The following is a 19,159-nucleotide window of genomic DNA, read 5'->3' as shown; positions in this document are numbered from 1 at the left end:
TGTGAGGGAGTTTGAAAATAGACACAATGAATAATTTGATTTCAAAAGGAAATTGGACAGACATCTGAGGGAAATAAACTTGCGAGGATACAGGGATTAAGCAGGAGAATGGGACTGACTGGATTGCTCCAGAGAGCTAGCATGGATTCAATGGGCCGAATGCCATTCTCTGTGCCATCATGTCTCTGACTCCTTTGTGTAATCTAGTTTTGTAATTTATCCCCGGGGGGTTCAGATATCACTCAGGTAAATCTGTGCTACACTCCCTCCGAGGCCATTCTATCCTTCCTCAGGTTTGTTGCCCAGAACTGAACACAGTTCTCCAGGTTTGGTCTAACCAGGGTTCGTGAATCTCGGGGCTTTTCCAGTCACACTGAGACCTGAAATCTTCCCTCACAGACAGAACAGTCAAACCTTTTACCTTCCACACCCAGATGCTGCTGATATTCAGGTTCTGATGAATCGAGAGACTCTGTCAGATCGCGATGTGATGTTTGGTTTGTGTTTCCCGTCTGTTAAACCTCCACTTCCAGTATCCTGTAAATTTACAGAAACCTCACTGTCAGTTTCGGATAGAAATTCACAACATTCTCTCCTCACCAACTTTGATTAAATGTATTCCTTGAGGTTTGATCACATGACCTGCCCCATCCTCCAGCCATTAATCGGTCAACACATCCATCCTTGTGACACACTGCCTTCCACGGCCAATTGGGAAGCAAAAGGACTCATTACCTTACAGGACAGTGTTTGACTGTCAGCCAAACAACCTTTATCCCATTTTCAATATCTGCTGAAGAGAAATATTCAAAAATCTTCTTTACTGTCCCAATGATTTTCCAGACACCCAGGTATGAATCTCACCAGTTGAATTCACTGAAAGTTTACTGATGACAATGAAACCATTGTCGATTGTTGCAAAGACCCATCTGGTTCACTGATGTCCTTCAGTGAAGGAAATCTTCTATCCTTACCTGGTCTGGCCTACAAGTGACTTCAGATCCACAGTCAGCTGGTTGACCCTTAAAATGCTCTCTGAGATGCAGTCAGTTCAAGGGCAATTAGGGATGGGCAGTGAATGCTGGCCCAGCCAGTGACACCCACATCCCGGGAATGAACAGAAAAGAAAATCTTCCATCCTTACCTGGTCTGGCCGACACGATTCCAAACCACAGCAATGTGGTTGACTCTTTAAATGCCCTCCAAGATGGCTGAGTCAGCCACTCGGTTTGAGGGCAATTAGGGATGGGCAATAAATGTTGGCCCAGCCAGTGACTCCCACAAATGATTAAAATAAAATCCTGGAGACTCCAGTCAGTCAATCTGGGAGAGTTGGTATCCGGTCCAGGCTCGCAGCGCATGGCCCTGTGGCACCTTGTCCTCTGTAAAGATGGCAGCCGGTAACCCAGGCCTGTCACCGCTCAGCTCTCACTCTGTTCGGTGCTGTTTAAGACGGGACCGTTAACATTTTACTCGGGAGTTGAAGCCTCCACGGGGTATTTATTTATCATTTTTCAAAACATAAATTTAGAGGACCCAATTCATTTTTTCCAATTAAGGGGCAATTTAGTATGGCCAATCCACCTATCCTGCACAACTTTGGGTTGTGGGGGTGAAACCAACGCAAACACGGGGAGAAGGTGCAAACTCCACACAGACAGTGACCCAGAGTTGGGATTGAACCTGGGACCTCGGCGCCGTGAGGCAGCAGGGCTAACCCATTGTACCACCATACTGCCCTCTCCATGGGGTATTTATGAAGTCTCCCGGCTCACCCCGCAGCTTCTATTGCCCCCCGGCCACCCACCGGCTCCAGTCCTGAAAGTCGCTCGATTGTTTCTTTCCTGTTTGTCGCATCGTCAGCGACAATCTGAACTGTGCAATCTGAACTCTCCAGTCACAGCTGGACTCTGTGCATGAGCGAGGAGCTTCTGTCCTGTGGATAGAGCACATTCTCAGCTGCTACTCATGTTGGGTTATAAACCCGCCATTGAAACGGATATTTTTGATATAAATTATGCTTTGCGAACTGATTACAATTAGTAACATTGGGGCAAGGCAACACCCACATCCCAAGAACAAATAAAGAAAAGTTGGCAGTTAGAAAGGCAAATGCAATGTTCGCACTCATTTCAAGAGAGCTACAATACAAGATGAATGGGGATGAGAAACATATCAGCCATGATCAAATGGCAGATCAAACTCCAAAACTCGATGGGCTGAATGGCCTAATTCTGCTTCTCTGTTTTTTTTAAAGAGGGGATCTCATAGAAACATTTGTAAAAAAATTGTTGGAATCCATCCCAGACCTGGATACAGATCAATTGATTCTTGGAGGAGACTTCAATTGTGTTCTGGACCCTAAATGGACTGGTCCAAGCTGATTCAACCACAACAAAAACATGAAAAAGGAATGAAACCAGACAGACCACCCGGCAAAGACCCAGGCACCAGAAACAGCAATGGCAAACCCAGCAAAAGATTTTCAAAAAATGTTCACATCGGTAGATTGTAAAAGGATTACAGGACACAGATTTTGATTGTGAACAAGATCTACAGGGGAGATAGGAGGTAGTCATTTTACACAGTGAGTGATAATGATGTGGAACTCAATGCTTACACACAAAGGTCAATAATCTCCAGGTCCCGGTAACCCGAATGGTGCTGTCAGAATTTGATGTGAGGATTGGTTGTGAGTTTCCTGTCTGCGAATCCCTTTCTACGTCCCTGTGAAAGAAGTTTACAAAGGCATCGCTGTCAGTCCAGAAATGTAATTCAGGAAAGATAAACATTTCTCTCGGTTTGAATTTGCTGTGTGTAAATCCTCCCCTTCTAATCCCCTGTAAAAGGAGTTTCCAAAATTAATCATTGTCAGTCCAGAATAGAAATTCACAACATTCTCCCTTACTGCTTATGGGTCCAGGATGACCGCTCATGCCCCTGTTGCACACTGACCCTCTTGTCATCAGCAGTCCCTGATTTGAGGACAATGTTGACTCAGAATTGTGAATTTCTGCCCCGGGTCCTCATGTGGCTGAACAGAGCCGAAGAGCTTTGGACACATGGGACAGGATGTCCAATGAGACAGTAAAATCCGGAGAGCAGGATTGGCTTCCTTTTCTTTCCATCTCTGCCGCCACTTTGCATCATCAATAAGACATTGGGACTGAAAGACTAATCCAGTTTGATGGACAAGTTGTCTCCATTCTGAACAATGGGGAACAAGCTCCTCCCACTCATTAAAACATCGCCCCGACAAAGATGAGAAACGCGCATGCGCCCTGATGCACATCCAAGAAAGATGGCGGCCGTTAACCCGAGCAGAACGTGAGAATCTGCAGCTCCTCTCGGTACAAATGGGATCCCAGAAACTCTTTTCCGAAGATTGCAGCTTACAACAGCTTTTTATAACGTTCCCACCCACCCCCACAATCTCTCGCTCCCTCCATACCTGTTAAACGCCCCTTCCCAATTCCGGATCTGAAGACACTGCCCTCCTCCTTCACCATTACCCACAATGCGCATGCGCCAATCTCAGCGGGCCCCGCCCTTCATTCTCTCTGATTGATTGGAGGACCAGCCGCTCCCGATCGTCCTCCAGACCCGCCCCTCCACCTCCTATTGTTCCGCAGCTGCCGTCAATCTCCCAGGCATTGTGACGGTTCCAGATGGTGAGAGCGGCCGCAGGCTCAGGCTGACTGGCTGATTGTCCAATAATAACAGTGAGAGTCTCAGTGGGACAATCAGACAATAATAGTGGAGATGGGGCCCAGAGGGGAAACAGTAAAGGATTCACTCACTTTGAGAGTAACAAACACAGTGTATGTTCCAATAATAAGAGTCAAGCTACAGTGTGTGAGTGAACACATCTGTGTCTGCACAGATTTCCTGTTGGTGCTCTTGTTTCCTCCCACACAGTCCAAAGATGTGCAGGTTACGACAGCACAGTGGCCTAGTGGTTAGCACAACCGCCTCACGGCGCTGAGGTCCCAGGTTCGATCCTGGCTCTGGGTCACTGTCCGTGTGGAGTTTGCACATTCTCCCCGTGTCTGCGTGGGTTTCGCCCCCACAACCCAAAAATGTGCAGAGTAGGTGTATTGGCCACACTAAATTGGCCCTTAATTGGAAAAAATAATTGGGTAATCTAAATTTATAAAAAAAAAAAGATGTGCAGGTTCGGTGGACTGGTTCTGTTAAATTGTCCCTGGGAGGGGTTACGAGGATAGGGTGGGAGATTGGCCCAGGTCGATGATCTTTCAGAGGGGCGGTGCAGTCTTGATCGGCCAAATGGCCTCCTTCTGCACTGTAGCAATTCTATGATCATTGAATCCAATGTCCCACCCTATCCTCATAACCCCTCCCAGGGACAATTTACATAGCCAACCCACCTAACCTGCACATGGGATTTGAGGCACTCGCGTCAGGATCTGGTGGGCTGTCGGGGTCGGAGTCTGGCACAGCCTGCTGTATCAAACGGACGCTTCTGCGCCGTGGCTGGGATCGCTGGATGCTGGGCAGTGGAGCAGATTTTCAAAGGACTGCGTTGCGGCCAAGCTTGCCACACTGTAGACAGCGTGGTGATTTTGCCGGACATTTCCACTTTAAATGGGCGGAGCCACAATTCGAACACGTCATGACGCCGATGTCAGCGCGTTCCGTGCACCAATGCGCATGCGCAGTGTGGTGGAATGACGCATGCACCTGCGCAGGCTGGTTATCAGTCTCGCCGTCCCTTTGGTCGTGGCGCGCATGCGCTAGAGCCGGGAAAAGCGCGCAAAATGGCCACTCTCATCAAGTCTCAGGCCCTGCATTTGTGTGATGGCCTGCACCCATTCTGCCTCCTGGGGGTTTAGCTTTGCCATTTCTGCCGCCCTGGTGTGGGAGTACCAGTTGTTATCATGCTCGTGGAGAATGCATGTTTCAATAGCGATGGTGAGTGTGAACTGCTTGACTTTCAGGAGCTGCTGCGAAGGGAATCGGACTGGACCCCGAAAACGATCTGATCCCAGATCATGGAATCAATTGTCGAGTCACAGTCACATGTCTGCGTGAGGATGCGGAGATGTGTCAAAAAGTATTGAAAGGTTCATCCTTACCCTGAAGCCTCTGCTGGAAAACGCACCGTTCAAAGCTCTCATTCATCTCAATGTTGCAGAGGCTGTCGAACTTCAGCAGGACTGTTTTAAATTTCGTCTTGTCTTCACCTTCAGCAAATGTAACGGAGTTGTAGATGTGGATGGCGTTTTCCCCGGCTGTGGAGGGGAATAGTGTGATCTTCCAGGCGTCTGATGCGGCCTCGAGGTTGGTGGCCTCGAGATAGAGTTGGAACTTCCAGTTTGCACTGAGGTTCCGGCGATGCGGAGTTGCGGAGGAGGGCGGACGGTGTACAAGTCACCGGATGGCTGATTGCTGGTCAACGCTGATCACCTCAAGGTGGGTCCGTCAATTCTCAGCATCCAAGTCTGGTACCATTATGTGTTGGGTAAGCTGGGTTTATGTGGACTGCATTTGATACAGTGTAGCGAGAGACAGACTTCCAACACTTGATGAGATGCAACACGATTTTATTTAACATCTAACTATTTTACATGTTCAAATGTGGATTGACACTATGCTGACTTGACTGGAGACCTGAGGCTAGCCTGACCAGACTAACTGACTACCACATGGTGTTTGCACTGGCTATGCTCACGAGCTCTGACTGTCTCAGAGGCTGGGTCCCGAGAGAGCGGGAAAACTGGTGCCCTCTGACTTTATAGTGGTCGTGTACTGTCTGGTGATTGGCTGCTGTGTTCTGTGTCTTTACTGATCATCCTGTGTATCAATCACTGCCTGTCTGCACTCCATTATATACATGGATGTATATTATGACACCTATTATAATTGCTCCACCCACTTGCGGCCATGTTTTAAGTTCCCTCGGCCCCACGCACTGAATTCCCTCCATAAACCTCCCCGTCTCCACCTCACTTACTCCTTTCAGACTCTTTAAAACTCACCTCATTGACCAAGTTCTTGGTCACCTGTCCTAATATCTCCTTTTGTGTCTGGGTGTCTCAGTTTGCTTTATAATGTTCCTGTAAAGTTGACTGGGATGATTTATGATGTTAAAAGTGTTATATAAATAGAAGTTGTTGTTGACTGTAACCCTGACCTCCTGTTTTACAATATCTCATTGGTTTCACAACAAACTCTATCTCTGATGTTTTGCCCCCTGCGGTTTGCAGCCTCTATAAAGACGGCGGCCGTTAACTCAGGCCTGTCACCAGGAGCAGGCCACAGCTGTCCCCCCGCTCGATGCAAACCCGGGCCCGGAAACCTCTTATTGGGGTTTGGAGTCTCCACCGGGTTTCAGCGAAACCTCCCGGCTGAGTCCAGCATTGGCACTGCGCATGCTCCAGCTCACAATGCCCAGGGAGTGATTGATGGTAGCTCTGGACCAATAGGATGCAAGGGACGTGTCTGGAGGACCTAGTGGAGCGGCTGCTCCTCCAACCAATCGGAGTGAATGAGGGGCGGGGCTGGGCCCGGACGTCCCTGATTATAAACTGGAGCATGCGCAGTGCTGTTCATTGCTCAGGATTGAGGAGGTTGTGTTGAAGGTTTTGGCTGTGAGGTACTGCCGGGTGAGTCCTGAGAGACGATTAAAGCTGGTGGGTGGTTCGGGAGGCTTCATAAACACCCCGCACAGGCCTGAAATCCCCAATACGAAGCTCAGATGCGGCATTTGAACCGGCGAAAGCTGCTTGGGCTTTTCCCCGAAACAGGCCCGAGTTAACGGCCGCCAGTTTCTCATGCTGTGGAGGTGCCGCCGTTGGACTGGGGTGAGCACAGTAAGAAGTCTTACAACATCAGGTTAAAGTCCAACAGGTTTGTTTCAAACATGAGCTTTCGGAGCACTGCACCTTCCTCAGGAGGAGGAAGGAGCTGCGCTTAGAAAGCTCGTGTTTGAAACAAACCTATTGGACTTTAACCTGGTGTTGTAAGACTTCTTACCATTTTCCCGTGCGAGTGTGTTTGGCCTGGCGCATGCGCAGACATTGAGACCAATGCTCTGTCCCATCCATTCACTGATTGGTTGGAGAATCAGCCGCTTGTGTTCGGTCCTCCAGCCCCGCCCCCTCTTCCTATTGGTTGGTACCTGCCATCAATCAGTCCCTGGGCATTGTGAGCTGGAGCAAACCCATCACAATCATTGTCAGCTCCCTGGTTTGCAGCTGCGGTGCTTGTTTGCTTCACATACGACCTTCTTGGTGGAACAGCCCGGAGTGGGCGGGGCTTCAGGGTTCCAGTGACCAGGAGAGAAAATGGTGATAAATTGGTTTTATTCTCACTCTGCACAGAGGGAGTTGAGAACTGAACCCAGCCAGAATTTAAGGGAAATGCCAATTCGGGGGAACCACAGATTTAAGCCAGGGAGGTGGGATGGAAGCTTTCGGAAATGGGAAGAGAAGGGAATTAAGACACTAAAAGATTTGTTTCTTCGGGATCGATTTGCAGGATTGAGGGAGCTGGAAGCGAAGTATGGGCTGGAGCAGGGAGAAACGTTTAGATATATGCAGGTTCGGGACTTTGCCAGGAAGGAGATACAAAGCGTCCTGGAGGAACCAGCTTCCACGTTGTTGGAGGAAGTGCTGACGGCAAGGGGACTGGAGAAGGGGGCAGTGTCAGCGGTATACGGAGCTATGTTGGAAAAGGATAAGGCACCACTGGAGGGGATCAAAGCAAAATGGGAGGAAGAGTTGGGAGAGGTTATTTAGGAGGGGGTCGGATGTGAGGTGCTCCGGAGAGTAAATGCCTCCACCATGTGCGTGGTTGGGGCTGATACTGCTGAAGGTGGTATACAGAGCACGCCTCACGAGGGCAAGGATGAGCCGATTATTTGAACGAGTGCAAGATGTGTGTGAGCATTGCGGGAGGAGTGAGGGGGGGGGGCGTACTAATCACTTTCAGATGTTTTGGTCCTGTCCAAAGCTGGAGGAGTACTGGAAGGAGGTTTTTAGGGTAATTTCCAAGGTGGTGCACGTGAAACTGGACCTGGGTCCCCGGGAGGCCATATTCGGGGTGTTGGATCAGCCAGGGTTGGAAACGGGTGCGGAGGCAGATATCATAGCCTTCGCCTCATTGATCGCCTGAAGGTGGATCCTGCTGGGATGGAGAGCGGCCTCTCCACCCTGTGCCCTGGCGTGGAGACCTGTTGGAATATTTGACCCTTGAGAAGGTTAAGGTCGAACTGAGGGGAAGCTCAGAGGGGTTCTACAAGTCATGGGCACTATTTATTATGCACTTTCAAGAACTGGATAACATCGAACACTAATTTGGGCGGGATGGGTGGGGGGAGGGGGGCTATGTATATTAAAGATGGCTATGGGTAATCCCTGATTCCTTTTTTGTCATTTGTTTATGTTAACATGAGGGTTGGTGTTTGGGGGTTGGTGGGAGGATGGGATTGTTGTTATTGTTATGGGGTTTGATATATTTGTTGTTGATTATTGTTTGTTGCTGGTGGGTGTAAATTCGGGAGAAAAATTGTGAAAAGGAAGAGAATAAAAATATTTTTTAAAAACATTGTGAACTCCTCATCTATTCTACCTTTGACCATCTGATTTTTCCAGTCTATAAGTAGACTAAAATCCCCCTTGATTATCGCTGTACCTTTTCTGACAACCTCCCATTATCTCTTCCTTTACACTCTGTCCTACTGTGCCGTTACCATTAGGAGGCCTGCACACCACTCCCAGAAGTAAATTCTTGCCTTTATCATTTTTTATCTCAATTCAAACCACTCCTACATCCTGATTTCCTGAGCTTAGGTCATCCCTGTCTAATGTGCGGACACCATCAATAATTAACAGAGCCCACTTTGTCCCAGGTGATGTCATCCTGAAGGACTGGGAATCAGAATCGCCCCTCCTCCCCCGCCCGCGATGCCAGTCACAGTGGGACCGTACGGGCAGTCACAGCCCAGCTGCTTCAACAGAGTTCGAATGGGCTTCCTGATGGGCTGTGCAGTTGGCATGGCGGCCGGTACACTTTTTGGCAGTTTCTCATGCCTCCGGCTGGGACTGAGGGGGCGAGAGCTGCTGGGTGGTGTGGGGAAGATCATGATGCAGAGCAGAGGCACATTTGGAACCTTCATGGCGATTGGAATGGGAATCAGATGCTAATGACCATTCTTCTCTTTCTGCTGAAATTTCAAGACTTGCAGATAATGTATCACCGGTCTCTGTCCCTTTTATTACCAGCTGTGTAATAACGGAGATTAAAGTGTATGATTTACTAATGCAAAAGAACTAATTAACAGAGCCGATCTTCCACCTTTTCCGAGATTTGCGCTTGGCAATAAATGTTGGACTGGCCAGCGACACTCGCATGCCATGAATGAATATAAAACAATTCAGGTCCCAATCTGTGTCTCTGAATGGCCATCAGATTGTACTTACTTATTTCTATAGGTGCTGCCCAATTCATCAGTTGTGTTTCAAATGCTACTTGTGTTTTGATACAGAGCCTTTAGTTTTGTGCTTTTATTTTTGTAGCATTGATCTGATGTAATTTTAAATGTGTTCTCTCTGTCTCTTTCTGCCGCAGTCGGTTTATCATTTCCCATATTCTTATCTTTTTCTTTGGTCTTAATCTTTGCTTTACCACATCTTCCAAAGTAAATCAGAAAAGACCCAACAATGGAACAGTCGGTAACAAGACATCAATCAGTCTCCTCCTATTTTCGAGAAATCAAGGACTGAACACTGTTGTTAACACAAAGCTAATTTTATTAATCTATATCCATAATGCTAAACTTCGACCAAGTCACAGGAATGATCAACATCAACTGAAACAAACTCCAACTGTCAGAATGAACATGGTTCAGTCCTGGGTGTGATTCACAGCAGCAATAACAGAATCCAACCCCATGTGAACTCACTGGTGTTTCTGCAGGGTGAATGAACGAGTGAATCCCTTCCCACACACAGAGCAGATTAATAATGTCTCCCTGGTGTGAATGTGCTGGTGTTTCAGCTGGAGGGAATGCTAAGTGAATCTTTTCCCACACACTGAGCAGGTGAATAGCCTCTCTCCAGTGTGACTGCGCTGGTGAATCAGCAGATCCATTTTCCTTGAAAGCTCTTCTCACAAGCAGACATTTAAAAAGTCTTGTGTCAGAGTGAACACGTTGGTGTGAAGTGAGTTGGGCGGACTCTGTGAATCTCTTCCCACATTCAGAGCAAGTGAATGGCCTCTCCCCAGTGTGAATTCGCTGGTGTGTCAGAAGATTCAATTTGTTTTTAAAGCTCTTCTCACAATCGGAACATTTGAAAGGTTTCATGTCAGTGAACAAGTTGGTGTGCAGTCAGATGTGTTAGTTGAGTGAATCCCTTTCCACACTCGGAACAGGTGAATGGTCTCTCCCCGGTGTGACTGCGGTGATGAGTTTCCAGCTCAGAAGGGTAACTGAATCCCTTCCCACAATCCCCACATTGCCACGGTTTTTCAATGGTGCCGGCGTCCTTGTGTCTCTCCATTTTGGACAATCAGTTGAAGCTTCTTCCACACTCAGAACACGTGTACAGTTTCTCCTCACTGTGAATGGTGTGGTGTTTTTCAGGCTGTGTAACTGGTTAAAGCTCTTTCCACAGTCAGTTCACTGGAACACTCCCACTCAGGTGTGTGTGGGTCTTTGTGTTTTTCCAGTCACACTGATGTTTGAAAACTTTTCCCACAGAGAGAACAAACATTTGTCCTTCCAGACTGTCAGATCTTGATGTGATGATTCATTTGAGTTTCCAGTCTGTCGATCCACTCCTTGTAACCCTGTAAAATCAGGTCAGAAATTCAGGACAGATAAGTCTAGTTTCTGGGGAATAATTATTTATTTTGTTTCCTGAAGCTGCAAATCACAGTCCCACACACTTTCCCCTTTCCCACAAACTCACCACAATGGTTTCAAGGTCATTAATACTGAATGGAGCTTTGAATTCCAGATTATTCACTGAATTTTAATTCGACCATTTACATTACAGTGTGAGTGCAGGATAGAAATCCCACCCATTCTCTCCTCCTGCTCCAGGATCAGTAAAGTCAGTTAAAGATCATTTCTCCTGAACAAATCCATTGCTGCATTTCCTTCCTGAAGCCACATTTGTCCACTGGGGCCTGGCACCGGGAGAAAGCGGCAGCTGCCGATGTGTTGGGTGTTGAGTCGGTGCGGCTAGTTTGTTATTGGGGGTGTTGAGGCCCCCACTGGGTGTGTGTGAAGCCTCCCCTCCCACCCACAGCCCCTAACGCTGCCTCCGCTTATCCGCCTCCTTCCCGCCTGAAGATGAGACAAACAAGCGTCTATCCCAGAACATTGCAATGCCCGGGGAGTGATTGACAGCGGCTTTGGGCCAATAGGAAGAGGGGGCGAGCCTGGAGGACCGAGCGAGAGCGGCTGGCCCTCCAACCAATCGGAGAGAATGAGGAGGCGGGGTCGGGCTGTGAGTGACGCATGTGCAGTTCCGGTTCTGGTGATGTGGTAATGGTGACGGTTGTTTCTTCAGTCCGCGAGCGGTAAGCGGAAAATTGCGGAAAGTAGGCACCAATCGATCTGCCAGGTGTGTGGAGTATTTTTGTAAACATGTTGTGCAAGCACAAACTTCGGAAAAAGACTTCCCAGTCTCCCATTTGAATCGAGTTGGTCCTCTCCGGCCCGTTTTAAAGACCGCCACCTTTCATAGGGGCAATTGCAGCAGGACGCATGTGCAGTCGCCATCTTTGTACGGGGCAATGTTTTCATTGAATGGGGTGCGTAATAATATCACAGCGAAAGAGAGATCATTGTAATCACATCATAGAATCTATACAGTGCAGCAGGAGGCTATTCGGCCCATAGAGTCTGCATCAACTAACTGAAAGACCACTCTATGTAGGCCTACGTTACCTTTGGGCACTAAGGGTCAATTTAGCATGAAGCAAATCCTGCTCTGATTCCCACTCCCTCTGAGGATGTCCTGCCCCATGTGACCAAAATACTGCAGGTCTGTGCAGTCACATGAAGACCCATGGCAGAAACACAGACCCTGAGTAGACATCATCCTCAGATCGAGGGACTGCTGATGACTACGGGGGAAATGAAATGAAAATCACTTATTGTCACGAATAGGCTTCAAATGAAATTACTGTGAAAAGCCCCTAGTCACCACATTCTGACACCTGTTCAGGGAGGCTGGTGCGGGAATTGAACCGTGCTACTGGCCTGCTTGGTCTGCTTTCAAAGCCAGTCATTTAGCCTTGTGCTAAACAGCCCCTGCAACAGGGGAAATGTGCAACAGGGAGTAAGAGCGGTTATCCTCGACCAGACAGCCAGAGGATAGAATATTGTGAATTTCTCTACTTGACTGAGCGATAGTGGAACCGGCTGTAAGTCATTAGGAGAGTTAAGTCCCGAAGTATCAGAAGAATGGATGACAATCTCAGCAGCAAATGAACTGAGACTGAGATAGTGATCATGTGGATATGTGGCTGGTAGCTCAGTTTGGGTCGAAATATTTTGCCATGACTGAACAGTCTGGTTCAGACTCAGACAGTTACCAGGGAGAGAAATTGAGTCGTTGGTTAAGGTGTGGACTTTGTAGAGGGGACTGATGACAATGTCTTTGGTCTTCCCAATATTTATTTGGAGGAAATATCTGTTCATCTAGTACTGGATGTCACAGAAGTCAGGACGGTGTGTGAGTTGGAGAAAACCTAGAGGTGATGGTTTTCACATCCACCTAATACCCTGGTCCTCTGGGTGGTCAGGTTGAGGGTTTGTCAAAATTCTCTCAAGAGATAAATAAAATCCTCCTTTGCCCCTTGGTTGTTACACATGGCCCCTTCTCTCTCTTGTCCTCTTCTCCCACATATTGGCCAGAATCCTGTGTGGGCCAAGACCGGGTGGCAGAATTACTTCCCTGAAAGACATTTATGAACCAGCTGGTTTTTTTATGACAATCCAGCAGTTTTCATGGTCACTTTTTTCCAGTGTCAGCCCCACAAATGACCAGATTCATTCAGCTCAATTTCACAACCTGCTTTTGTGTTTTTGTGGGTTCACTCACTCTGTATTTTCTGTTTTAAATCAATTCCACAGGATATTAGTAGAGGAGATTTGCAGTTGGGAAACTGAAACCAAACATCACATCAGGATCAGGCAGAGTCGCCCATTTTATAGGGACTGGAATATTATCGGATTTTGAACATGGGGGGTAAAGGAATCATTCCCAGTGGGAAGAAACTGAACACGTGTTCTGTGTGTGGACGAGGGTTCAGACGATCATCTGACCTGTTGATACACAAGCGCAGTCACACTGGGAAGAAACCGTGGAAATGTGGAGTGTGTAGGAAGGGATTCCGATCTCCATCTCATCTTGAAAAGCATTGCCGCATTCACACTGGGGAGAAACCGTTCACCTGCTCCGACTGTGGGAAGGGATTCACTCAGTCAGCCAACCTGCTGAGACACCAGCGAGTTCACACTGGGGAGAGGCTGTTCACCTGCTCAGAATCTGGGAACAGAATCCCTCACTCATCCAACTTGCTGAGACACCAGCGAGTTCACTCTGGGAAGAAGCCATTCACCTGCTCTGAGTGTGGGAAGGGATTCACAAGGTCATCTAACCTGCTGGCACACCAGCGGGTTCACACCGACGACAGACCCTTTAAATGTCCAGAGTGCGGAAAGTGCTATAAAAGTTCTGGGGAACTGATGTCCCATCAACGTGTTCACACTGACGAGAGACCGTTCAGGTGCTCTCGCTGTGAGAGTGGGTTCAAGACGTCCTACACCCTCACCAAACACCAGCGCACTCACACTGATGAGAGACCGTTCAAGTGTTCTCACTGTGGGGCAGCGTTCAGGCAATCGAGTGACCTCGCTGTCCACCAACGCACTCACACTGGGGAGAGGCCATTCACCTGCTCCCACTGTGGGAAGGGGTTCTCTCACTCATCCAGCATGCTGAGACACCAGCGAGTTCACACGAATGAGAGACCTTTCATCTGCTCCCAGTGTGGGAAGGGATTCAATCAGTCATCCATCCTGCTGAGACACCAGCAAGCTCACACCACTGAGAGACCATTTAAATGTCCAGACTGTGGGAAATGCTACAAAAGTTCTGGGGAACTGATGCGCCATCAACGTGTTCACACTGACGAGAGACCGTTCAGTTGCTCTCACTGTGGGAAAAGGTTCAAGACATCGTCTACCCTCACTGCACACCAGCGCACTCACAGTGAGGAGAAACCTTTTAAATGCCAGGACTGTGAGAAATGCTATAAAAGTTCCAGTGAACTGATACGCCATCAACATGCGCACACTGAGGAGAGACCTTTTAATTGCTCAGACTGTGAGAAGTGCTTTAGAAGTTCCACCAATCTGATGTCCCATCAACGTGTTCACACTGACGAGAGACCGTTCAGGTGCTCTCACTGTGGGACTAGGTTCAGAGAATCAGCTCACCTCACCGTACACCAGCGCACTCACACGGGAGAGAGACCGTTCACCTGCTCCGATTGTGGGAAGGGATTCAGTCATTCATCCAACCTGCGGGCACACCAGCGAATTCACAAATGACGACAGTAATTGGATTTTGCTGTCAGTTACATCTAGAAATGAACCATGTTCATTGTGCTCTCTTTCTGCTGATGTTAGCAGGGTAATATCTGCCAGTGGCAGCACGGTAGCACAGGTGATTAGCCCTGTGGCTTCACAGCATGTGGGTCCCAGGTTCGATTCCCTGCTGGGTCACTGTCTGTGTGGAGTTTGCACTTTCTCCCAATGTCTGCGTGGGTTTCCCCACACAGTCCAAAGTTCAGGTTAGGTGGATTGGCCAAGAGAAATTGCCTTTAGTGACCAAAAAATGTTAGGAGGGATTATTGGGTTACAGGGATAGGGTGGAAGTGAGGGTTTAAGTGGGTCGATGCAGACTCAATGGGCCGAATGGCCTCCTTCTGCATTGTATCTTCTGTGTTAACAAACTTCAGCCGAGTTAATATTCTACATAAATGTGAAATAAATCGGATTTGTGTTAAATGCACACTACGGACATTCCTTAAAGGTCTCTCCCTCTCCCCAGTCTCCTCCACCGTCACCTCCAACAACAAGTGTGAGTAGCTCATGGAGCATCTTTGTCACGAAGAGTGAGACAATCCGATCAGCTGCCTCTGCTGCTTTCCTCTCTTCCACTCGCCCACGGGACAAAACTCTCTCTAGTTCCTCCTTGACTGACTCTGTGAGCCCCTTGCCCATATCGTCAACAGCTCAATAGAGTCAGGGATTGTTCCGAGATTGGAATATAGCTCACGTCGTTCCCATTTTCCAAATCAGAGCCAGGGAACAACAGTTCATCAGTGTGACCTCGATTACAGGGAAGAAACTTGAAGGAATCCTAAGAGTTACTGTTTCTGATCACTGGGGAAGAGAAGGAACCATTAGAGATGTTCTAGTGTCCAATCCACTGAGCAAGTCTTGGGACCTGTTCTTCAGCTCAGACTCACTATGCACATCCGCATGTTAGTTAATCCACGCCTAATAAATAAATCTGCCCACTCACACTGGTATCGCATTATCATGCACACGTTCCCAGGGGCTGTTTAGCTCACAGGGCTAAATCGCTGGCTTTGAAAGCAGACCAAGGCAAGCCAGCAGCACGGTTCGATTCCCGTAACAGCCTCCCCGAACAGGCGAATGTGGCGACTAGGGGCTTTTCACAGTAACTTCATTTGAAGCCTACTCGTGACAATAAGCGATTTTCATTTCATTTTCATTTCATTTCATGATACAACCCATTCATAGACTTTCAGGTGATCTTATCAAAAGTTCAAGGTGGTGTCTGCCTCGAGATCTTTGTTTATCTTAACAGGTTAGAGGGATATGGGGAACAGGTAGAGAGGTGGATTTGACACCAGGAAGAGATCAGCCATGATCTGACTGAATGGTGGAGCAGGCCCGAAGGGCTGAATTGCCTCCCTCTGCTCCTAATTCCTATGTTCTATCTCCCTCTGAATGGTCCCAGTATAGAACAGTACAGCACAGAGCAGGCCCTTCGGCCCTCGATGTTGTGCCAGGCAATGATCACCCTACTCAAACCCACGTATCCACCCTATACCCGTAACCCAACAACCCCCCCCAAACTTACTTTTTAGGACACTACGGGCAATTTAGCATGGCCAATCCACCTAACCCGCACATCTTTGGACTGTGGGAGGAAACCGGAGCACCCGAAGGAAACCCACTCACACACGGGGAGGACGTGCAGACTCCGCACAGACAGTGACCCAGCCGGGAATCGAACCTGGGACCCTGGAGCTGTGAAGCATTTATGCTAACCACCATGCTACCGTGCTGCCCAGTATCTTGGTTAGTGGCCAGGCTCACTGTAACGAATGCAGGATTTTAGATATATTAGATTATAAACATTTCACAATTTAAGGGTTAACAGCTTGGGTTAGTGTGTGTCTGACTGCTGTCATGTTTTAAGAATAATCTTGTTTTGCAAGACCAGAAAACTTTTCGGAGCCAGAGGTGACATTAACCAGAGTAATGTGTTTTCACCCTGGGGTAATGCAATGTTGTTTAACTAGGGGGAATCCCTGGGGAGTTAATGTCTTTTTAGTCCGGGGAGTTAATTTGTTTTTAGCTTGGGACATGATATCATTGCTGGGTGGTACGGTTTTCAGACATTTAGCGAAAGCATTTTGAGTTGAGGTCTGATCTGGCTACCATTTGGACCACAGGAAAGGTATTTTGCTCTCACTTTAAGATAGTTAAAGAAGAGTAATAGTATTTAATGCAGAGCAGAATTGTATGAGGACAAGGGAAAACAAACCATTTGAAACAGCTTTTTGAAGAATTCCTGCCAAACGACATCCAGCCAGGCTGGCACGGTGGTTAGCACAGCTGTCTCACAGCGCCAGGGACCCGGGTTCAATTCTGACCTTGGTTGACTGTCTGTGTGGAGTTTTCATTTTCTCCCCGTGTCTGTGTGGAGTTTTCACTTTCTCCCCGTGTCTGTGTGGAGTTTTCACTTTCTCCCCGTGTCTGTGTGGAGTTTTCACTTTCTCCCCGTGTCTGTGTGGAGTTTTCACTTTCTCCCCGTGTGTGTGTGGGCTTCCACTGGGTGCTACAGTTTCCTCCCACAGCCCAAAGATCTGCAGGATCGGTGGATTGGCCAGGCAAAAATTGCCCCTTGGTGTCCAGCGATGTTCAGGCCAGGTGGGGTTACAGGGATAGAGCGGACAAGTGTGGCTAGGTAGGGTGCTCGTTCAGAGAGTTGGTGCAGACTCGTTGGGCCGAATGGCCTCTTTTTGTACTGTGGGGATTATATAATAGAGTCTGCAGGGGTTCTAACAGGAGTCAAATCTGTTCCGGCAAACTAATATTACTCTGTGCCATTGGGAGGTGGGATGGATTGAGAGCCGTCGGGTTTTCCTTTCTTGTTATTTACTTGGGAATAGAGATGGTAATTCAGGGTATTTATTGTGTTGAGTTGTGTTGTTTAAGGGGTCATTGGAAGCTATTTTCGGCTGTGATGTTTAATGTTGTGTTAATAATAAAGTTTTATTTTAAAATACCAAATTCCTATTTCTTGTGCAATCACTCCTGTTGCAAAGTATTTTTTCTGCACAGCCTTACAAAATAAACTAAAATATTGGGGTTTTGGTCCAGTATCCTAGCTGTTGCTGGGGTCTGGTCTGGGATTGTAAAATAACAAATGTAGTTTCCTTTTAAAAATGATTGTTGACAAAGATACAAACTTCTTCAAAAGAATACTTTCAATTTATTCATCTCATTTACACTTTCCTTTCACTGGAACGTACATTAATACCAGATTGAGATGTTACATTGAATTACATTCATTTGCTGCTGTGATTTTCCTGTCTCTTCCCCTATCCTCACTCACTTCTCAATCTGACACATCTCATTAATTTCCATCCTCATTGATGAGCTCTGGATAAACATTCCTGTCCACTACAACATGCTCAGAAAACCTTTAGATCAGAGATCCAACATCCCCATTTAATTCCAGGTATTAGTATATTTTCTTTGTTTGTTTTTAACTTTAACCCATTATAAAAGCTCCTGATGTTTTATCATTTCAAAATTATCCTAAATTCAAATGGGATTTCTGCCAGACATCCTTTAAGGCTGAAGATTATCCTTTGGGAAACAAACATAAACCTTTTCACAGTTGTAATTTTACTGTTTAATTTTTCTCAGTACAGAAGCTGTCAGCATTTTAGATTAAATAACAATTGTTTCCAAACTTCTTCCTCAAACCAATTTATTTTTGATTTTTTTTACTGTTTATGTACACCACTCTTCTTTAACAATGACCGGACGGTGTTTTGAGTGTCTGGCGAACTCTCAGCAGGGAGAGGGTACTGCTTCATGGGACACTGTGTCGGTCCGCTAATATCTTCGAGTTTAGACACGTCTCCATGACAGCGTTTATGGGTTGTGAATACACCCGGCACAGACTCGAGAACTGCCGGGAGTTCAGGATCATCAGCGGTGACTGGTTCACACTCTGCTGCACAGCCTGGGAAAACCTGGAGCTCAGGATCATCAGTGGTGACTGGTTCACACTCTGCTGCACAGCCTGGGAAAACCTGGAGCTCAGGATCATCAGCGGTGACTGGTTCACATTCTGCTGTACAGCCTGGGAAAACCTGGAGCTCAGGATCATCAGTGGTGACTGGTTCACACTCTGCTGCACAGCCTGGGGAAAACCTGGAGCTCACCCTTCATGGGGTCAGAGTGAGGATTGGAGATGATGGTGATGGGGGAGTCAGAGTTGACGAATATTAATTGCTGATGGCCGCCATTGTGGGAATGGTGAAGCAACTCATCCCAGGGCATCGTCATAATGTTAGAAATGCTCAACATGCTGCAGACTCATGGCTGGAGCCCTTTCAGAAAGAGAGCCTTGAAGCTCAGGAAGTGAGAATGGTTCATCAGTCTCACAGCACAGACAGACAGATGATGCAGATTGAGAGCTGGGCTCCGTAGCTGATGGCGGTCGTCTCCTCTGAACCTTTAACTGACAGAAGCCAATGTGTTGGTATTGGGCTGAAGCTCATCCTCCTGGCAAAGTGGTATTTTTCCATGCGAAAGCCAGTTTTAACCTTTACTGAGTCA

At 47.5% G+C, this 19,159-nt stretch overlaps 2 protein-coding genes and 1 long non-coding RNA gene across 3 annotated transcripts; 2 read left to right on the top strand and 1 right to left on the bottom strand.

The window, feature by feature from the left end:
• Positions 1 to 473: 473 nt before the first annotated feature.
• Positions 474 to 3,514, bottom strand: LOC119960854. Its single transcript, XR_005459533.1, has 3 exons — positions 3,452 to 3,514; positions 2,621 to 2,727; positions 474 to 537 (listed from the first exon to the last, which is right to left on the bottom strand). It is a non-coding gene; the product is annotated as an uncharacterized LOC119960854 (long non-coding RNA).
• Positions 3,515 to 8,918: 5,404 nt separating this feature from the next.
• Positions 8,919 to 9,243, top strand: LOC119960850 (reactive oxygen species modulator 1-like). Its single transcript, XM_038788444.1, has one exon. It carries the CDS (start codon positions 8,928 to 8,930, stop codon positions 9,165 to 9,167), a length of 240 nt encoding a protein of 79 aa, XP_038644372.1. The 5' UTR covers positions 8,919 to 8,927; the 3' UTR covers positions 9,168 to 9,243.
• A 3,976-nt stretch (positions 9,244 to 13,219) lies between these two features.
• LOC119960837 (zinc finger protein 135-like) lies at positions 13,220 to 14,709 on the top strand. Its single transcript, XM_038788424.1, has one exon. It carries the CDS (start codon positions 13,220 to 13,222, stop codon positions 14,591 to 14,593), a length of 1,374 nt encoding a protein of 457 aa, XP_038644352.1. The 3' UTR covers positions 14,594 to 14,709.
• Positions 14,710 to 19,159: the final 4,450 nt, after the last annotated feature.

The sequence above is a fragment of the Scyliorhinus canicula genome, unplaced genomic scaffold, assembly GCF_902713615.1.
Source record: "Scyliorhinus canicula unplaced genomic scaffold, sScyCan1.1, whole genome shotgun sequence".
Classification (NCBI taxonomy): domain Eukaryota; kingdom Metazoa; phylum Chordata; class Chondrichthyes; order Carcharhiniformes; family Scyliorhinidae; genus Scyliorhinus; species Scyliorhinus canicula.
Note: the sequence above shows the minus strand (reverse complement) of the source record. Positions and strands in the feature narration are given on the sequence as shown.